This window comes from Elgaria multicarinata, chromosome 1 (assembly GCF_023053635.1).
Source record: "Elgaria multicarinata webbii isolate HBS135686 ecotype San Diego chromosome 1, rElgMul1.1.pri, whole genome shotgun sequence".
Classification (NCBI taxonomy): domain Eukaryota; kingdom Metazoa; phylum Chordata; class Lepidosauria; order Squamata; family Anguidae; genus Elgaria; species Elgaria multicarinata.
In genome coordinates, this window is record NC_086171.1 from 16,519,878 (window position 1) to 16,537,140 (window position 17,263).

Below are 17,263 nucleotides of genomic sequence, written 5' to 3' on the forward strand. Positions count from 1 at the left end.
TTTTAAAGGCAGGGGAAGAGTATGATGGTGGGAGGAACATGTGAACAAGGGATGTTAGAGGGGAAATCACAAGTCCATTTCTGCAAGTCAACCTATGCCACATGCACCATCTTTACACTTTCGTTGGTAGGTGTAGCTGCGAGGTCAAAGAAAGCCAGATACAGCCCCAAAATAATATATGTAAACATACCCTGATAGTTATAGAAAAACATGGACTTAGGGCAAAATACATCTGTGAATGTGGAACTAAAGGTCATTTCTAATAGTACTGAGCAAATCTTCAGGATGGAGCAAAGTGGCCAGATGACTGGCCAGGTCCTTACTTAACTTCTGTAAAGGGTTATTGCGGTCGATTAGCAATATTATTGTAAATGTGGGTTGAGTTGAAAGTTGAGTTGAAAGTGAAATAATTACGTTAAACTGGATGGTTACATTCAAGTCATATTCTCAGTTTCCTAATTTTGTTGTGTAGAACAAAACATTAAATTTGAAATCTAAGGTTGCAGATGTTTCATACTTCACAATGACAGGTAGGTCAATTTTAAACAAGGCCACTGATGCTCAAGTAGATAAAATTATGATATCTAGCTGTAAAAAAAATGATATAAATGTGAATCATAATTAAACAGAACACTAAATAAAGAATTCTTTAATATGGATGTCTTAGGGGCATGCAAGCTTTTAGTAGGCAGAAAAAAAGAAAAGAAAGCCTAGAAATGTAGCATGTAACCCCAAAATATACAAAAGCTGATATATAACGAGAGCTGCATACAATCCATTTAGTCTAAATAAACTGGATTTAAGCCAGCTTAGTACTTTGACTTTACTGAGTTGTGGTTCAGGCTGGCAATTTCCTGTCTGGTTAAATGTATTGTTTGTTATCCTGCAGTGTGTACTTTAAAGCAGCAAAATAATTTGGCTGGTTACTCTGGTAGTTTATGGTAGCAAGTGATTTATTTTTAATTATAAATGCACTACTCTTATGTAATCTTATTATAGCACAGCTGTGAGGGAACCCCCTCCCCCGAATAAGTTACAATTGTTACCAGCTAGTAGTGGCAAGTTTGTTCTGTTAATTACTTAGAGGAGTAATTAACATGGCTTGCTCAGATGTATACCTTTACACCAGGACAGTATCATTTTGCTTGTAGCAAGTATATTCTTGCAGCCTACAAATTAATACATAGTATGAATCTCCAAACACTAAGAAAAATGGTATCAAAGTCAGTACAAGCCTGCTTAGATTTTGGGTTCAAACACATACTGATGAAAATAAAAGTGACCTTGAAGGGTCAGTAGCTGAGGTAAAGGAGAAGAAGACTTCCACAGCTTTCATGGAGTATAGCGAATGAAAATATTTAAATTTATCAGAAGGATTAACTGGTTACGGGTAGGTTCCTTTCGGCTCAGTTCAGAATCAGTTTGGTATTTATGAGCTTTCTTGACAAGCATACTGAAAAAGCTTGTTTGTTTTCTGAGAGCTCCCTCCCAGGTCATAATATTGGCACAGGTGTGCTGATGGTTGGTCCAGTATGCATGGTCATTATTACATTGCCTTCCGAAAACTGTACTTTGGTTTGGTACCACAATTCAAACATGCCATTGTATTAATGTAGCAAAGCAATATTTTTAAATTACATGCCAGTATTAAAAAGTACAGATAGCATCACTGTAGACAATGATTTATTACTGACATTTATATACCACCTTATTAGCTAAAAAGCCATCAAAGCAGTGTAAAACAATTTAAACCCTTAACAGAAAAAAACCAAAAAACACACAACCAAGAAAAACATTAAAACAGTTACATAAGTTTAAATAGTGTCTTCACACCTTTTTAAAAGCTGGAGCCGGGTGGGGGGGCAATCATAGTTGTTGAGGGAGTTCATTCGCTCCATGATAGTTTCGTTGAGAACCAGAGACTAACATTTGAAAAATTCTGTGCACCCACTTACAAAGGGCATGGCTTTGAGGAACGGGATGGCTGAACACTCACTGAACATGTGCAGAATTTCAGTCAATAATTGGAGACATAAGAGAACTTCTTGAGGAAATGACAGTGGATCTATAATAGTAGGGGTGGGAGAATGAGCAATGTTCAAAAGTGCTAGGATTCTCTGAACATAGCCTCATTCTAAATTACAGTTCACTCTGCGCGAATGGGAGAATTGCGCAAATGTACCCAAATTTGTGCAAATCTCTAAATTTGTGCAAATTCCCTTGATAAAGTGGATCTGATTTGGTCTACTGAGAAAATGTGTACAAATTAGGAAATTTGTGTGAATTGAACTGGAAATTAGGAAAGACAAATGAGAGCACACGTTTTGACAATTTGCAAATATTTTGGTAGACACATGTTCACACTCACCCTCAAGGCTTTGAATTCGCATGCTTTGTGAACAAAAATGAATCCCTGTTTAATGTATCCCAATTTAATAGGTTAGACTGTTACATGCTAGACAAATTTATATACTGAACCAAATAATTCATAATTTCAGTGCAATCACTAGCATTAACAGTGATTCTTTTCACTTCATGAAAGTTGAGAAGAATGAGCTTATAATGTAAGGATTCTTTATTTAGTCAGCAGAGAAAATGTCCAGTGAATAGTTAGGGACAAACAAAATAATTATGTTACACTATAACGGTTAGCATTTAATGTTCGTAATCTTTTCAGAACAATCTTTTCAGTATAAACACCAACAGGAATTAACACTACCTATGCCAAACCCCTTTACCCCTAGTAATGCTTAAATCATAGGAAGCTGCCTAATCTAAAATTAGGTTATTTGTCCATCCAGCCCAGTAGAACTGCTCAGACTAGCAGGGTCTGTTCCAGCAACTGCTACTGGAATATGCTGGGAATTGAACCTGGAACTGTTTGAAGGCAAAGGATGTGCTCTTCCTCTAAGAACTTAAGACGAACCATGTTGGATCAGACTAAGGGTCCATCTAGTCCAGCATTCTGTTCATATAGTGGCCAAATAGCTGTTGTCCAGAAACCCACAAGCAGGACATAGTGTAACAGCACCATATTACCCATGTTCCCCAGCAACTGGTGTACATAGGCTTACTGTCTCTGCTACTAGAGATAGCATACAGCTATCAGAACTAGTAGCCATTGATAGCCTTCTCTTCCAGGTATGTAGCCAATCCTCTCTTAAAGCCATTCAAATTAGTGGCCATCTTTGAGATATCAATCCCCCCAATCAACAGATTGGAGGTAAGAGATTTTCAACAGGGACTAGAAAATCTGTTATCTCTGATCAACTGTGGATGGGAGTTAATAGATGTTGGTTTAATAAGGATAAGGGCCAGGACCATGTGTAGAAGCTGGTGAGCTGGATGGAAAACCTCTGTGGGCTATATGCAGCCCAAAGGCTGGAGATTGCACTTCCCCGTCTTCAGTACATAGACAGAGTTCTTCACATAGTGCATGCTAAACTATGGAATTTGCTACCACAAGACATAGTAATGTCCACAAATTTGGATGGCTTTAAAAAGGGGTTAGACAAATTCCTGGAGGAGAAGACTATCAATGGCTACTAGTCTCGATGGCTATATGCTACCTCGAGCATCAGGGATAGTATGCCTATGTACACCAGTTGCTAGGGAACATGGGTGAGAGCATGTTGTTGCACTCATGTCCTCAGAAAGAGACGAAGGTGCAAGGTGGGTGAGCATCCAAAAAGGGAGAGAAGTCTCAAGATGCTGCAGAAAAAAATATTGTATAAAAGCCCGATGTGTTTTGGCCTCTTTTTTTTTTAAAAAAAATATTTATTTATTTATTTATTTAGCACCATCAGTGTACATGGTGCTGTACAGAGTAAAACAATAAAATAGCAAAACCCTGCCGCATAGGCTTACATTCTAGTAGAATCATAGTAAAACAATAAGAAGGGGAAGAGAATATACCAAACAGGCACAGGGTAGAGTAAAACTAACAGTATAAAAGTCAGAACAAAATCAAGTTTTAAAAGCTTTAGCAAAAAGAAAAGTTTTTAGCTGAGCTTTAAAAGCTGCGATTGAACTTGTAGTTCTCAAATGTTCTGGAAGAGCATTCCAGGCGTAAGGGGCAGCGGAAGAAAATGGACGAAGCTGAGCAAGGGAAGTAGAGACCCTTGGGCAGGCGAGAAACATGGCATCAGAGGAGCGAAGAGCACAAGCGGGGCAATAGTGTGAGATGAGAGAGGAAAGATAGGAAGGAGCTAGACTGTGAAAAGCTTTGTAGGTCAACAGGAGAAGTTTATATTGGATTCTGAGGTGAATTGGAAGCCAGTGAAGAGATTTCAGAAGTGGAGTAACATGGTCAGAGCGGCGAGCCAAGGCCTTCTTCAGGGGATTGTCATAATGTCTGCAGAACTGATTAACAACAAATTGTCTTGTGCTGGCGACTAGATGGGATGTATTGAAGGCAAGACTTTTTGTGCACTCATGTCCTGCTTGTGGGTTTTCCATGGGCAGCTGCTTGGCCACTGTGTGAACCGAATGCTAGACTACGCGAACCCTTGGTCGGATCCAGCATGGCTCTACTTATGTTCTTAGAGCTCTATATCTCCTTAATATATTATTAGAAAGAGAAATATTTCATAATGAGAAAATGCAAATTCCTAGCTCTCATAGTCTGATCATCACAGAATTGATAAGGGGCATATCTTGACATTTTCACTTAAGAGTATACTTTCTTGATGCCATTGCTTGTTTTTGCTGCTGCTGCTAGTTCTGTTCCTACTACTATTTCACATTAATTTATTGCCAATAGGAAAGGCAGGTATTGTGTATATTATGGCTATTATTTTGACAGATCTACTGTTCTTATGATGTTATATCTAACATGTTATATCTAATGTTATATCTAACATTAAAAAAACATTCTTGCAAGTATCAATGTGCACATAGTGATTTAATATAATATTACTATGCAATCTTTTAAAATTTCATAATGCTTCTAAGCAATAATGCTGAGTATGTAGGTAATTATTGTCCTTTTATTAATCCTGTACACAAATGCCTGCTTTCAAGATAGCATGCAATTACTATTGCTTATGGTGGTGTTGCACTGCTTTAATCCTATTGATTTCTGTGGAAATCATATGTGGTTAGACATTTGCAACATTGCAACCTATATAATCTTCTGATTAAAAGAAAGAAACAACATAAGGGAAAGTAGTTTGTCAGATATAGGGCTAATGGGATAATTTCTTCAGGTCATTGGCAGGACAGTAACCTCTGAAGACTGGAAGGCCCAGTTCAGTCTCCAACAGTGACTTTTCCTAATAATGAATTAATTGTGTGTGTGAACTCTGATCCAAGGGGCAGGCTTGTGACCTCTTCACACTGATAAGTAGCTTCTCTTTGGCCCAGAACAACCCCCATTCCCTAAAAGGCTACATTGATAGCTAACATGTGGTGGTTTTGACTCATAATCTTCTGCATAGGGTTCCAGGAAGTTCAGACTGTGTAGAATTTCAAAACAGAGACTGATCCATACAGCAGCGTGGTCAGCTCAGAAAGATTAATTCAGATAAGAGAGTATGCAGTGTATGTTAATTATCTTATTAATCTTCTTGAGCCTTAACTTCTTCAGGGGAGATTCTGCTACATGTTCCATGTTTGGGGGCAAAATAATGGAATAAATATAGAGCTTCTCCATAGTGCCAGAATTAAGCAACACCCTTCTCCAAGTTATCTCACGGTCCAGTTTGTAGGTTGCTTATTAAAATCTATTTCGTGGTGGAGAGAGAACAGGCTTTTAAAAATGATGTTATTGTTGGGATCTTTAAAAAAAGTCCTCTCTTCGCCATTGATCTGTATTACATGGTACTGTTTTAAAGTGCTATTTTAAGGTTTGACTGTTTTAAAACTGTAGATCACCTTGAGTAATTGCTAGAAAGGCATTCAATTTATTTAACCATCATCACCATCATTTCATTGAGTGCCTTTCTGCAATTATAAATAATAATAATAATAATAATAATAATAATAATAATAATAATAATGTATTGGAGATAAGTATTGGAGATAAATATACTTTGGAAACTGGTCCAGACCTATTAGCAGCATACTTCTTAGTATTTTAACTAATGTGGCTTCAGTCTTCAAACAATATTTTGCTATTGAGGAGCTCACTGGAATTCCAGTCAAGTGGAAATGGTGTGAACAAGTTGGAGAGTACATTGCTTTGTAACTCACACATTTGTGGAGGGAAGCACATCTCTGTCCTGAGCGAAATTCCCCCCAACTCCGCCATCAGATAGCAAAATGGAAATAATTTTCTGAGCTCTTACAAATGCTGGAACACATTTGCAAGCTTTTGTTTTGTTTTGTTTTGTTTTGTTTTGTTTGGAGTCTTCTGGTCTTGCGCAAGTCTGCAAGATCACCTGTCCCTTATTTAGCAAAGTATCCACCTCTTGTCAATGTCCTCTGCTTCAGTGCTCCTCATGCTAGTGAACCCCTTTTGTTTTTAAAGTCTGCCTCACATTAAACAGAAGTAAACACATCTACCCCACAAAGTGCCTTCTCTTTTACAGCTGTAGGTTACAGAGCAGTGAGTAGTGTCATAAAAATTATATAAAAACGTGGCAGAGCAGTGGAATGGAGGGCAAAATTGTGCAAATCTCATGGCAGACCAGTACAAAGGAGGGGAGTGTTGTGCAGAATTCCCTGCAGTGGTCATTCGTTTCTGCACTTTATGTTTTAATTAAAAACAAACAAACTTGCAAACATGTTCAGGACACTCTAAGATGTCTCATCTTCATGATTCATATGAAAGATTTATTTATTTTTTAAAAAAGAAATCCATCCTGAGACTGAGAAGGGATAAGGGGAAAAGGCGACAAATTCAGTGGATCAGTTAATCAACAAAAACTCATGTAATTAATCAGCTAAGATTTCTTTAGATAAGTGACTGAATGTCCTTCTTGATGAGACATTTGAGGAGATGGCAAACTCCTCAAAGCTAAGGACACTTGAGGATTTTGTTTGGTCTGCATTTCAAAGTGAACTGACTTGACTAATGTGCAGAATGGAACACAGTTATTTGTCATTTTTAATGCTATTCTTGGCTCAAAATGTATGGAAATGTGTATAAAATGCTTATTTAAATATATAATGTTTTGAAGCATATACTTTGCAAGAAAATACATTTAGAAATGCATGATTTGTGAGAAAATACATGCAAATTATGTATTTAAATATGAATGTTTGTGCAGATTTTTTAAGAAAAAGAAATTGCAGATTAATGCAGAAATAGGATGGAATGGATTGATGAATGAACACCTGCAAAACTGTCACAGACCGGAAATCAACTGATCCATCCATTTGTACTCAAAGCAAGGGATTTTGCCCTGGGGAAAGCCATATGCTGCCTGTTCATGCAACCACTACACTACATACATATCTACTCTTTATTTATTTATTTATTTATTTATTTATTTATTTATTTATTACATTTTTATATCGCCCAATAGCTGAAGCTCTCTGAGCTCTCTTCTCTCTTGCAAATCCCAGCCAGAGGTATTATTATCCTTAGTGCCATGAGTATTGCAAGGTGCCCCAAAAGATACTTCAAAACTGGACCTAAAAATGCTGGAACCACTGACAGGGATCTTAGAAGCTGAAACTGCTCGTTTCCATTTATGACTCCACTCAGAAACGTCATTATGCCTGTAGTTATTATTATTATTATTATTATTTATTTATATAGCACCATCGATGTACATGGTGCTGTACAGATAACACAGTAAATAGCAAGACCCTGCCGCATAGGCTTACAATCTAATAAAGTTGTAGTAAACAATAAGAAGGGAAGGAGAATGCAAACAGGCACAGGGAAGTGTAAACAGGCACCGGGAAGGGTGAAGCTAACAGTATAGAGTCAGAACAAACTCAAAGTTTAAAAGCTATAGGGAAAAGAAAAGTTTTTAGCTGTGTTTTAAAAGCTGTGATTGAGTTGGTAGTTCTCAGGTGTTCTGGAAGAGCATTCCAGGCATGAGGGGCAGCAGAGGAAAATGGACGAAGCCGAGCAAGGGAAGTAGAGACCCTTGGGCAGGCAAGAAGCATGGCATCAGAGGAGCGAAGAGCACGAGCGGGGCAATAGTGTGAGATGAGAGAGGAGAGATAGGCAGGAGCTAGACCGTGAAAAGCTTTGAAGGTCAACAGGAGAAGTTTATATTGGATTCTGGAATGAATTGGGAGCCAATGAAGAGATTTCAGAAGCGGAGTGACATGGTCAGAGCGGCGGGCCAGGAAGATGATCTTAGCAGCAGAGTGGTGGACAGAGACCAGCGGACTGATGTGAGATGAGGGGAGGCCAGAGAGGAGGAGGTTGCAGTAGTCCAACCGAGAGATAACCAGTGCGTGAACGAGAGTCTTGGCAGAAGAGACAGACAAAAATGGTCGAATCCTGGCAATATTATACAGGAAGAAACGACAAGATTTAGCTACTGCCTCGATATGAGGAATAAAGGAGAGCGAGGAATCAAATATAAAGCCAAGGCTACGAGTTTCCTTGACCGGAGTAAGCGTGACATCGTTGACAGTAAGAGAGAATGAGAGATGAGGAGAAGCTTTAGGAGGAAAAACAAGCAGTTCAGTTTTTGCCATATTGAGTTTCAAACGGCGATGAAGCAGCCAGGCTGAGATATCTGAAAGACATGCTGAGATACGATCGTGGACATCAGGAGAAAGTTCCGGAGATGAGAGGTATAGTTGTGTGTCATCGGCATACAGGTGATATTGGAGGCCATGAGATTGAATAAGTTTACCCAAGGGCAGCATGTATAGAGAAAACAGCAGCGGGCCAAGCACCGAGCCTTGCGGAACCCCTACTGAAAGGAGAAAGGAGGAGGACGAGCTGCCGTTAGCCGACACGCTGAAAGAGCGACCCTCTAGATAGGAGGCGAACCAGTTATAGACAGAGCCACAGAGTCCAAGGTCATGGAGGGAATCTAAGAGAAGATCGTGATCAACCGTGTCAAAGGCTGCAGTTAGATCAAGGAGAATAAGGACGGAATAATGGCCCTTAGACTTGGCAGTGAGAAGATCATTGGTGATCTTGGTAAGGGCTGTTTCAGTGGAATGCAAAGGACGGAATCCAGATTGAAAGGGATCCAGAGCAGAGTTACTAGAGAGAAAGTCAAGACAGCGAGAGTAGACCACACGTTCCAGAATCTGATTGTTACTGTTGTGGTCCTGCAGGTTAAAGCATTTTTCCCAAGGATGATACATTTGATTTGAGTAGACGCTCTTTGATAGCTTAAGAGTCACCAAACAGTAAATAATGTCTTAATTGTACACACTGGTGGCTAGATCTCACATTAGCTATCAAATCAAGGCACAAAAGGTACAAACATTTCTAATAATGAGTTAGTGTGTGTGTTTTAAATCATCATCTTGTCGATTTTTCCTGTATAATATTGCCAGGATTCGATCATTTTTGTCTGTCTCTTCTGCCAAGACGCTTGTTCATGCACTGGTTATTTCACGGTTGGACTACTGCAACCTTCTTCTCTCTGGCCTTCCTTCTTCTCACATCAGCCCGTTGGTTTCTGTTCACCACTCTGCCGCAAAGATCATCTTCTTAGCACGCCGCTCCGACCATGTTACTCCGCTTCTGAAATCTCTTCATTGGCTTCCAATTCACTTCAGAATCCAATATAAACTTCTCCTGTTAACCTTCAAAGCTTTTCACGGTCTAGCTCCTTCCTATCTCTCCTCTCTCATCTCACACTATTGCCCCGCTCGTGCTCTTCGCTCCTCTGATGCCATGTTTCTCGCCTGCCCAAGGGCCTCTACTTCCCTTGCTCGGCTTCGTCCATTTTCGTCTGCTGCCCCTTACGCCTGGAACGCTCTTCCAGAACATTTGAGAACTACAAGTTCAACCACAGCTTTTAAAGCTCAACTAAAAACTTTTCTTTTTCCTAAAGCTTTTAAAACTTGATGTTGTGCAGACTTCTACTGTTACTTTCTACTGTTAGTTTTTCCCTACCCTGTGCCTGCTTACCCTTCCCTGTACCTGTTGGCATTCTCTTCCCCTCCTTATTGTTTTACTATGATTTTATTAGATTGTAAGCCTATGCGGCAGAGTCTTGCTATTTACTGTTTTACTCTGTACAGCACCATGTACATTGATGGTGCTATATAAATAAATAATAATAATAATAATAATAATCATGTCATTGTTCCTCCCCACCTTAATAATCCAGCCTGACTCACTCTCTTGTTCTTTCATAATAGCTGTTGTACCATTCTGTACAGAGTGCTACTGTCACATTTGAGTAGGTGTGTGCAGCCGTGGTTTTCATGACAGCAAGTAATGCTGGGGAAAACGCCGGTTGTTATGACAGGAGAATCCTTTGCTAGTAAAAACATAAATCAGTAATGTAAATGATTACTCTTTGCTACAGCAGTTTCCTTCTGTAAAGCATCTTTGTCTCATTTAAAATCATCCTTCTGTAACCACTGATGTAGCAATGTGCTCTTGAGTGTCCTGTTATCCAAGCCATACAGCTAGGAAGCCATTTTTTTTAATGTCTTCTGAGGACACATTTACAGATATTTTTTTGCAATCATATTTTTAGCTATGGTGAAGAGAGGACAGGAAGGTTTACCTCTATCTAACGTGAGCATGGTGTTTCCTCTATCTGATGGGCTTCCAGGGACTGCTAGAGAAAGCATATTCTGAGGTGTGGTAGTAGTCCCCAGTACTGTTGGGTTTTGTTTTTTAAAAATGTGAAAGATTCAGCAATTAACTTTTATTTCCCACATAGATCAGGAGTGGCGAACTTGTGGTTTTCCAGATGTTGTTGTGCTACAGCTCTCATCATCTCTGACCATTGGCCATACTGGCTGGGGCTGAGTGGAGCCAGAGTCCAACAACATCTGGAGGTCATGGAGTAAAATACAGTAAAAATAACAGTACAAGGTACTTACATTTAGGGTTTACACACTTAAGTCCCAGTAAGCTCCATGGTACTTAACAGTGGATGTGCATAGGATTGCAATGTTAGTTAATTAAACTATTTTGATTGAAAAGATTAATCAGGCATCAGATTTTTTATATGATTAATTATTTTTAATGTAAGTCCTTACATATTGATGGGGGAGGACATCCTTAAAAGAGACATTCCTCTATCTCTCCTTCCAGGATGGAACCTCTCTTTTGAGTGCAAATTGAGGTGTCCCTTGAAATGCAAATAGCACCTTAGGAGAAGTGATTTGTGTTGGGACCATGGCGAAGAGAGAAAGCGTTAAACTTTCCCTGTCCCTCTCAAAGTCCAGAGGCTGCTCAGGCATCCCCTGCTAGTTACATAGCAACAAACAAAGTGTGTGCGTGAATTGTGTGTGCAAATTAATGCCATGTCTAGTTTGGCCCTGAGATGGAACCTATGGTAACATAGGAATCCTCTAAAAACAAAGGAATAATGCTATTTTCCCAAGACTATCTGTTCATTCATATGCAGATTTAATCTCTTAATTGGTTAAAACTCGTACAGTTAATCAACTCAGACTTCCTAAATCTAAGGACAGCATTAACTGTTTATTAAGTGCCTAAATAAGAAGGCACTGTACTGTCTTCCCAGAGCAGCAGTAGTGGCAGTAGAACACCTGGTGGACTGAGGAGAGGTAGATAAACGTCTTTCCATCTCTCCCTCTGCTGCCACTAGCAAGGAGAAGCGGAGCCAGCAGCCATAAGACTTGGACATTAGCCTGGCTTTATCTGATGCCACCCACAGCTCCTGGTAGTCCAAAAACAGCTTAAGTAAGGAAGACGCTTGTCTTTCTTGCCTTAGGAATGCCCTGAGACCAGCAGGATAACCATCTTCAGAAATACCTTGTCCAGTGCCTGGATGCAATTCATGGGATCCATCACTATGAAGGCAAGATTGTCCACCGATAAATCTGATTCTGTTTATTGTGAGTCACTTTGAGAACCATGATACTTGAAAATTGGTTTACAAATGGTGTGAATTATTATTATTATTATTATTATTATTATTATTATTATTATTATTATTATTATTTAAATACAAGGCTCTGCCTACAGGCAGAGTATATAAGAGTATCTAGTTAATAGCCATAAGTGGTTTTAAGAAACCTGATGTTGCACTATGTTAGATTGGGAGCAAAGAAGGCAGTTTCCCTATGTGAGGTGCAGAGTTATTTACTTATTTATTTACAATATTTATATACCGCTCCCCATTCAGACTTTCAGAGCTGTGGACAAAATCAAATAGAATAAAACACATTAAAAGTACATTTTAAAAGCAACAAAGTGCATTTGAGCTCTAGCTGACGTCCAGCCTGTTTCATTGACTGCAGTTCCCTAGTATACCAAGGAGCAGAGCGGGCTCTAAAGGGCTGGAGAAGGCACTCAGGTGCAATCAAGTCGATGGCCCTCCACATGTCACTGTTCCACAATGAGGCTAGGGCCTTGGCTGGATCACAAGCTCTCTCCACTGGAAAATCCCCAAGAGCATTTAGAGTTCCATTGGATTCCATCAGTCTCCAGGGGAGGACCATCTGAATGGGTCCCCCACCATTGCAGGAGGGGAGTAACACTGTGAGTTTAAATCTCACCAGGAAATGGTCCAACCATGACAATAGGGTTACTTGGATCCCTCCCCCCCCCCCAATCTTCAGACTACCCATCTTACAGCTTGGAGCAAAAACCAGATCAAGGGTATGCTCTGTTTCATGTGTTGGGCCAGTAACAAAGTGAGACAGACCTATGGTTGTCATGGAGGGCATGAAGTCCCAAGCTGGAGGTCCAGAGACGGCCTCAGCATGGAAGTTGAAGTCGCCCAGAACCACCATCCTGGGTTCCTCCAACACCACACTCGAGACTGCCTCTGCCAGCTCAGTCAGGGAGGATGCTGACAGCAGGGTGGGCAGTACACCAGCAGTATCCCCAATCTGGCCAAGCACCAGGTGCAACCCTTCAATGCCTGATCAAAGGTGTATCCCAGTAGCTTGGTTTATTCGTTTGAGTCATCAGGAGGTACTGTTTTTGCACAACACATTGGCATGCAAAACTACCTACCTGCTCTCTGCTTCTGGCTCTCCATCACCTAGATGACCTTAGTCAATCTGTGGGATTTTGCTTGTGGGGGGTAAGCTGCACTTCCACCCATACAACTCTACGAGCCTAATGCCGTCAGGTTTTAGTGTACAATTAGTGAACCGTTGCACATGAATTGCATCCAGGTTCCCTTGCTTACATGGTGACTGCTCAAAAATCAGTAAGAAAGTGTATGACAGCAAAAAGTGTTTCTTTTGGTGTTTTATTTTACAAACCATAGGCTGCAATTTGGAGAGCATTACATGGAGGATGACCATCAAAGTATTAATACTTCGTACAAAGTATTAATACTAATCCCTTGCCAGAACTGGCTAGAGAATTTCTGTTGGGAATCATGATCATATAGGAACGGAGAAAGCTACTTTATACTGAGTCAGACCATTGACAAATCTATACTGATTGTTCAGAATGGCATGCTATGAAGCTTTATTGGTAGGAACAATTAAAATTCACAGCAGAGACATTGGAAAATATGTCATTTTAAATTGAATATTAACAAGTAAATGACTGGAATGTGCAATTAAAATATATGGATGCTTGGAAACTTTGATTTAAGTGTCTTTAATAATCAATTGCTCATTCTTAAATAGTTGTCTTCGTATGCTTTCAATGTCAGAGATAGGAACTATATTCTATTTTTTAAAGCAAACATCACCCCCTTTTAAAGATTCTAGTTCATCCTTGTTTCTCTGTGTAAATGACACAATTTAATGATAGTTAAGCAAGCAAGCAGAAGTTTTCTTAACACGTTAAAACTAGTATAAATGGTCTTGTAGCGCTGCCCTCCCAATGTCCTTAACTAGTAGGATTCTTTTTTTATTATTGTTATTGTGATTATTTCAAGAGAGCATGATTAAAGTATTTAACATTGTTGGATATTTTCAAGGCAATTTTAGTTTAACTGGGCGTTAGTAAAATGTAGAAGCAGTGCACTTATTCCTGTAGCATAAATGTTAAGTCTTTCTTTTGTGTGTTTCCCTTTTACATTCTGGAGTTGGGGGATGGATGACATATATAGACTATTCTGTTATTATGTCGGTGATCAGTTTAGTCTCCAAACAAACTGTATGGGAAGGTTATGTTTTGGAATAACATCCTGTGTTTTTGTGCTGCCCAACTCTTTAGTGACAGTCTGAGGTTGCATTGTATTAACCCAAGGTATTTTCCAACGTTAATTGATATCCCAGGTTTGTCCAGAGGAAAATCTACAGCTCCCCACAACATGCTTGACAAGTTATTATATTTATTTTACTCAAAGCCTGAGTGCAGGGATCCCTCATGGAGGTGGTCTGTTATTGGAGTCCCATATGCTTTTTGTTTGGGAAGAAAGCAGTCACTGTGTCATACTGTTACACAGGGTATTCTTTTTCAAGGATGTTGTTCCCCTGAGGACCATATCATGCCAGAGTTCCGAAGTCTAATAAGACCTTTTGTAGCTCTTATTGTGTAAAGGGTCTGGGAGTGAGGCAAGAGTTAAACAACAACAACAGAAAGGTAATTTAAGAAACTGTAGTAGACCACATGTTGAAGAACATAAATGTCAGAGAAAAAAAAGACAAAACTAACCCTGTCATTATATTTGAAAACTGCAACAATCTTTACACAGATGTAAATCGGAGATCAAGATCAGAGATGCTCTAACACCACACATACACACACACACACACACACACACACACACACACACATTTTTTTTATAAATGATGCAAATAAACAGCTAAATACTATGAAACTTTAATGATGCATTTTCAGCATCCTTGGAGATATCCAAAGCATTCACATGATTAGAGTACTCGAGAAATGGGAGATCGATTTACCTAGTGATAGTGATCACTATTGTATGATGAAGAACTTCATGTGGAGCCCTGTGGTAACTTTGAAGAGTTGCAAATTGAGGGAACACATTCACAAGGCATGTTGCCAAGGAAATAATACAACCATTATAGGAGACTTATAGGACCTATTGCCTGTATAGTTGGCACACCCCAGTCACGCCAGGCCTGCACCATTTGTGACCCACCAAGACAAGCATAGTTACATTGTTGCCTGCAGAGTGCTTGACAACTTCCCTGAGTTTTTGCAATTCTGGGCAGAGAAAATAAACAGGAACTTCGTTGAGCGCCTGTTGGGCCACCATACATAGCTGGTGTGCTTGATTTTATTTGGTGGGACACAAAATATAGCTTCCTGCTCTCCATAAAGCCTAGCATGAAGATGTGAGACGCAGAAGGAGACAATACTGTTCTACTCATGGTACCTTAAAGTCTTAACAGTGAGGGCATTTCAGTGTGAGAAGCAAAATAAAGGCTTTGAGATCTTAAGGAGAGCATCCAACCCCCAGAAATTCCCCTACACCCTGAGTTTGACGAACTATATTTGAGAAATAATGTCCTAAAAGATATGAAGCCATTACCCCAAGTATTAGAGCTTTAGCGGAATACATGGAATTGTTGTCAGTGCAAAAGATAAATAATTTCCTTTTTAGTTCCACAGCACAATCATGGAAACAACCTTGGCTAATCAGGATGTGATCTTCTTTCTTTTACATTTTCTACAGCATTTGGTTTCACAACAACACATTCTCCTCAATGAGGAATCAATGAACCTTTTGAGTCTCTACACATCCCCTTCTTTGCCCAACATCACTTTGGGACTTCCAGCAGTGCAACCACAGCTCAGTGTAAGTGATCAATTTAAAGAGCATCTTCACTGGATTTGGCTATTAAGATGTATCCACTCTTGTATTCCATCACGCTCTGTCAGTTATTACTTCAAGACAAAGTTAAAATGATGCTATGTGGTTCCACTAAGAAATTCTGCACTATTATTATTATTATTTATTTATATAGCACCATCAATGTACATGGTGCTGTACAGAGTAAAACAGTAAATAGCAAGACCCTGCCGCATAGGCTTACATTCTAATAAAATCATAATAAAACAATAAGGAGGGGAAGAGAATGCAAACAGGCACAGGGTAGGGTAAACAGGCACTGGGTAGGGTAAAACTAACACTATAAAGTCAGAACAAAATCAAGCTTTAAAAGCTTTAGGAAAAAGAAAAGTTTTTAGCTGAGCTTTAAAAGCTGCAGTTGAACTTGTAGTTCTCAAATGTTCTGGAAGAGCGTTCCAGGCATAAGGGGCAGCAGAAGAAAATGGACGAAGCCGAGCAAGGGAAGTAGAGACCCTTGGGCAGGCGAGAAACATGGCATCAGAGGAGCGAAGAGCACGAGTGGGGCAATAGTGTGAGATGAGAGAGGAGAGATAGGAAGGAGCTAGACAGTGAAAAGCTTTGTAGGTCAACAGGAGAAGTTTATATTGGATTCTGAAGTGATTTGAAAGCCAATGAAGAGATTTCAGAAGTGGAGTTACATGGTCAGAGCGGCGAGCCAAGAAGATGATCTTAGCAGCAGAGTGGTGAACAGAAACCAACGGACTGATGTGAGAAGAAGGAAGGCCAGTGAGAAGAAGGTTGCAGTAGTCCAACCGAGAAATAAATAACTATAAGTTATTTGAAGATATTTTGTGTGTGTGCGTGTGTGTGTGTTATTTGTTTGTTTCTCATTTTAAACGCTTCTCACTGATGTCTGTGGCCTATATTTCAGCTAAAGTGACAAATCCTGTCATTATATTTTGAACCTCTGCTCCATAATAGTGTAATTCATTGGTTGGCAATAATTTAATAGTATTCAATTAGACTACATCTTTTGATATGTGTGACTGAACATATCCTTCTCAGTTCTTTTAAACAGTTTAATCAATTTAAGCTCAATTCAAAGTGCTGATTTTAACCTGTAAAGCCCTTCACGGCTTGGGGCTAGTGTAGCTGAATGAATGCCTCTTCCGATATGTTCCTACCCGTGCCCTGAGATGATCATCTGAGGCCCTGCTCTGAGTGCCCACATACGAAATTCAGTAGGTGGCTACTCAGTGATGGCCCCTAAATTGTGGAATTCCCTTGCTAAAGAGATCACTGGTTCACTTTTCAGTGCCAGACAAAGTCTGTTTTATTCTCTCCGGCCTTTTAAAAAGTTTACATTTTTAGTTTGCTACTTGTTTTACTCCTCATATTCTAAAGCTGATTTAAAATTGCCTTTCTCCATGCTGCCTTGATATTTCTATCCTGCTTTTAAAATGTTGCTGTTGACGCTGCTTTTAGTGTTTTGGTTTTTTAAGTGATGC

At 39.6% G+C, this 17,263-nt stretch overlaps 1 protein-coding gene across 3 annotated transcripts in view; it reads left to right on the plus strand.

Moving 5' to 3' along the window:
- Window positions 1–17,263, plus strand: part of HDAC9 (histone deacetylase 9) — a 123,266-nt gene that overhangs the window by 80,092 nt on the left and 25,911 nt on the right. For all 3 annotated transcript variants that reach the window (XM_063123638.1, XM_063123640.1, XM_063123639.1), the window contains exon 9: window positions 15,639–15,761. In XM_063123638.1, the coding sequence (XP_062979708.1) occupies window positions 15,639–15,761 (123 nt within the window). The remainder of the gene's footprint in view (window positions 1–15,638; window positions 15,762–17,263) is intronic.